We start from the raw sequence: 3858 nt of genomic DNA on the forward strand, positions 1-3858 counted from the left end.
CCCTACCGCAATCGACCTTCGTTCCGTTTCGCATAACTTCGAATCTCTCTCCGGTTTGCCTAATTGCTCCGGCGTCGTTTTCTGTTCCCGCTTTCAAGTCTCTCCTCCCTCATCATCAAAAGAACAATTCTCAATCGCAGCTCAAATAGTCGTCGATTCCACGTGTCGAATTCTAAGCATTGCCGCTGGTTTCTTTGGTAACAAAACCGATTCTACGATTCTTAAGGCTTCGAGTTTGTTCGATGACATAAACGAAGGAACTCTTTTGAATGATCCTTCTGTTAACGGTGTTAATCAGTATTTGATTGGTGATTCTGGGTATCCTTTACTTCCTTGGCTTATGGTACCTTTTGCTAACAATGTAAATGTTTCTGGTTTTGAAGAGAATTTCAATGCTGCTCATGAATTAATGCGGATTCCGGCATTCAGAACCGATGCTAGTTTGAGGAAATGGGGTGTTTTGAGTGGACCGGTTCGCGAGGAAGTTAAGATGGCTGTGGCTTATATCGGTGCATGTTCGATTCTTCATAATGGTTTGTTGATGAGGGAGGATTTTTCTGCTTTGGCTAGTGAGTTTGAACATCAGAGAAATGGTGGGGACTCTTGTTCTGTATTGGAGGATGATCCTTTAACAGAGAAGGCTTTGGTGATGAGGACAAAATTGGCTACCATGGCAAAGAAAATTAGTTAGTTCAGAATTCAGATTCTTAAATTGGGTGGGGGATAAAGGTATAACATTGATTCATCATGCTTCAAGATGTGTGCAATTTTCCAGCTTCCATACTCTTGTTGATTAGTGTGGGCGCGGTAATGTAAATACTGCCTCTTGAGCATTTCATACTTGATAGTTTTATTTTTTTGGGGATATTCATATTTGTTGTTTACAATTACAAGTCATTACATGATTTTATAGATTGATAGATTGGTGTTTTTATGAATCCTGAGAAAACTAAAGATTTTGATTTCTGGCAGTTGATAGTTCAATAATGGATGGTTATGTGATGACTTTTTGAAATTTGTGTCAAAATGAACCATATTGCACGTACCTCTAGCTTAGGTAAAGTGGGTTTAAGCAAAAGTTTCTCACTATTTGTTAGCTTAGTTAGATTGGATAGTTTAATACCATTTGGCATTTTGATTCTTTGTTGTGTTACTGATCGTTTGATATTGTCATGCTACCTATCTTTTGGAATTGCCAGAGACAACTGAATTTGTTTATGCTGCTCTTAATTAGTTTTGGTTTGACTTTCATCAGTATTTTCTATTGAGTGGTAAGGTTTGATGAAATATGTAACTTTTAACATGCTTAACAATTGCAACTTGCAAACTGGACAGTGTCAAATGAATATTGTATTGTAGTTAGAAAAGATTTGGTCAATAGGATGTGAGTTCTGTAAAACTTGATCTTTGTTGATTCTTGCTCATAATGACAATTAGATAATGGAAGGACTAGCATTTAAATGTGTTATTTATTTGTTACCTAGCTAAAATTGTAGTATTGCTTAGATCTACAATACCCGTGCATATTTTTGTAACTACAAATCGGGAGCATTAAAACCGCAGGATCCCTTTGATATGATTTAATCTTTTGCCTACTTAAATATCCAGGAAGTTGCATGTTGCCAACTTGATTATTGTGATTATTGTATTGATTACTGGTTAGATATGCAGCTGTCTTAAACTCTTAATTGCTCTTGTCTGTTCTTAGTGGTCTGAAAAAATTATTAAATTAGCAAACAATTTTCTCATTTTCTGTTGTCTTTTATTTTGTTGAAGTTGCTTCAGAAATTCTTTCTCATTGACATTTCTCTCCCTTTCCACACAACCTTCATTCCTTTCGCCAACCTGTGTTTTGATTCTGACTATAATTAATGAGATTGCAACAGAAATGCTGGGTGACACAAGTGTTTTACTGCCTTGTATTCAGCAAAAGCATTGATATAGGAGCCTATGTTTATAGTCTTCTTTGAAATATGTTTTTCTAGTAGAAAAACAAATCAGTGTATTAGGATAGTTTTACTCTTTTAAATTAGTTCATCTAATTCATTTAGCATTAGTTACTAATATAACTGTGGTATATTGAAGGCGTGACAAAATATTTACTGAGAATTTGATTGTTCATTCATTGCTTAATTTGAAGTTATGAGCTAGCTGTTATCTTATTAATTACTACCAGTATAATCTTCTATCCACGGCAATGGCATGACTTGTGTTCAACAATCCTGTCCTATGTCAGGTCTAGTCTAGGAATTGCTAAGCAGTAAGTTAATTTGAGCGATGTAAATCATGTAATGACATCAATATCATTCTGATATCTGAAAAAAATAGTATAAGAAAGTCAAATTCAATTGGGTATATTACTGGAACTACAAAATTTGCTTGCGAAAACAAATATTTATGTTAGATTATTTAAGTCATATGGTAGATATTATTTTCTATTACATCATTCATAACTTGTTTTAGAAAATAAAAATATTTACTAGCCAATGGAGCTACAACTACAATTACAGCATTCTTATATTTGATATGATATAATATTTACATTTTAAAGTTTCTCGTTTGTCCATTGTGTATATGCTACACAAATGGAAATATTAAGCAGAAACCCTTAATTCACATTCAAGAGCTTATAACTCCATTGATTACAAGTAAAAATACACTAACTGATTTATGTTCCACGCACGTTTCTTTAGATGGAGCGCATGAACTACTTGCGTCCAATCTTGTGGCTAGCTGATCCTATTCAGTACAATCCACCAATCCTATAATGTCCTCCAAAGTCACGAAGTGCTTTTATGTGTTTGTGGCATCATGGTTTCGTGCGGCAGTCAATGGACAATGGTTATATGGACATGTATGGGTGACTTTTGTAGCTTTCAGTCAGTAGAGGAACCTCTTCTAGTGGGCCCTTTTCAACGTCGGTCTCTTTGGGTGGCTATGCTGAGCTAATGAGATATAGTCCTTAAACTTTGTTTAGATTAGTAAACTCATTAGAAGAAGAGAAAAGAAACCATCGGAATTTTTTTTTTCCAACCCTTTTTTTTAAGTAAATTTTAGAGGTAAATAAAGTCTGATAAAAAAATTTTCAATTAAATTTGAACTTAAATTCTCTTGAATGATTCACTATTTCTCTTTGAGCTCAATCATAATGGAACTTTTATCTAACACAATAATAAGTATTATATAGTTAATTTTTATTTGGTTATTGACACGTTATTTCATAAAAATTTGAAATTGAACATACAAAATTTGAAATAATCTTACGGCCATTTCCTTTTGCATTTCTCTCTTCCATGGTGACAAAAAAAATTAATCATTTAATACTGATCTGTTTAAAAAAATCAAACTCAAGTCTAATTTAATACTAATCTAACATAATAGGTTTGATTTATTTAAAAAAAATCTTACTCCCTCTAATTTGTTATCCATCATAGACTTATTTTTATATTTCAATTGTCCTTTTTAACAACTCAGTCTTATTTATTATCTTATTTAATTGTCTATTTTATATTAATGTCTCTCTAATTAATTAGTAATATGATATATTTTTAAAGTAGATTGATAGACTAATGAAATTAAATAATATTTTAATATATAATATGAATTTTTAGAGAATCAAACTTTATATGATACACTATTTAAATTATATTTTACAATATTACCTTTAAATATGCTAAAATTTAAGCAAAAATACATCCATAACCTTTTAAATTTGACTCAATTTCTACTCAGATCCTTTAATTTTATTTTATCCTAATTTGGTTATTTAAGTTATATTTTGTTTGCACCGTTAATCTTTTATCTCATTTTTTACAATAATTAGTTCAATTGAATTTTTTATTATTATTTATAACTCTA

At 31.7% G+C, this 3858-nt stretch overlaps 1 protein-coding gene across 1 annotated transcript; it reads left to right on the top strand.

The window, feature by feature from the left end:
- Positions 1-6: 6 nt before the first annotated feature.
- Positions 7-3143, top strand: LOC105852280 (uncharacterized). The gene is made up of 2 exons (XM_027335554.2): positions 7-729; positions 2694-3143. The coding sequence occupies exon 1, from the start codon at positions 341-343 to the stop codon at positions 689-691; it is 351 nt and encodes a 116-aa protein (XP_027191355.1). The 5' UTR covers positions 7-340; the 3' UTR covers positions 692-729; positions 2694-3143.
- Positions 3144-3858: the final 715 nt, after the last annotated feature.

This window comes from Cicer arietinum, chromosome 6 (assembly GCF_000331145.2).
Source record: "Cicer arietinum cultivar CDC Frontier isolate Library 1 chromosome 6, Cicar.CDCFrontier_v2.0, whole genome shotgun sequence".
NCBI classification, from domain to species: Eukaryota; Viridiplantae; Streptophyta; class Magnoliopsida; order Fabales; family Fabaceae; genus Cicer; species Cicer arietinum.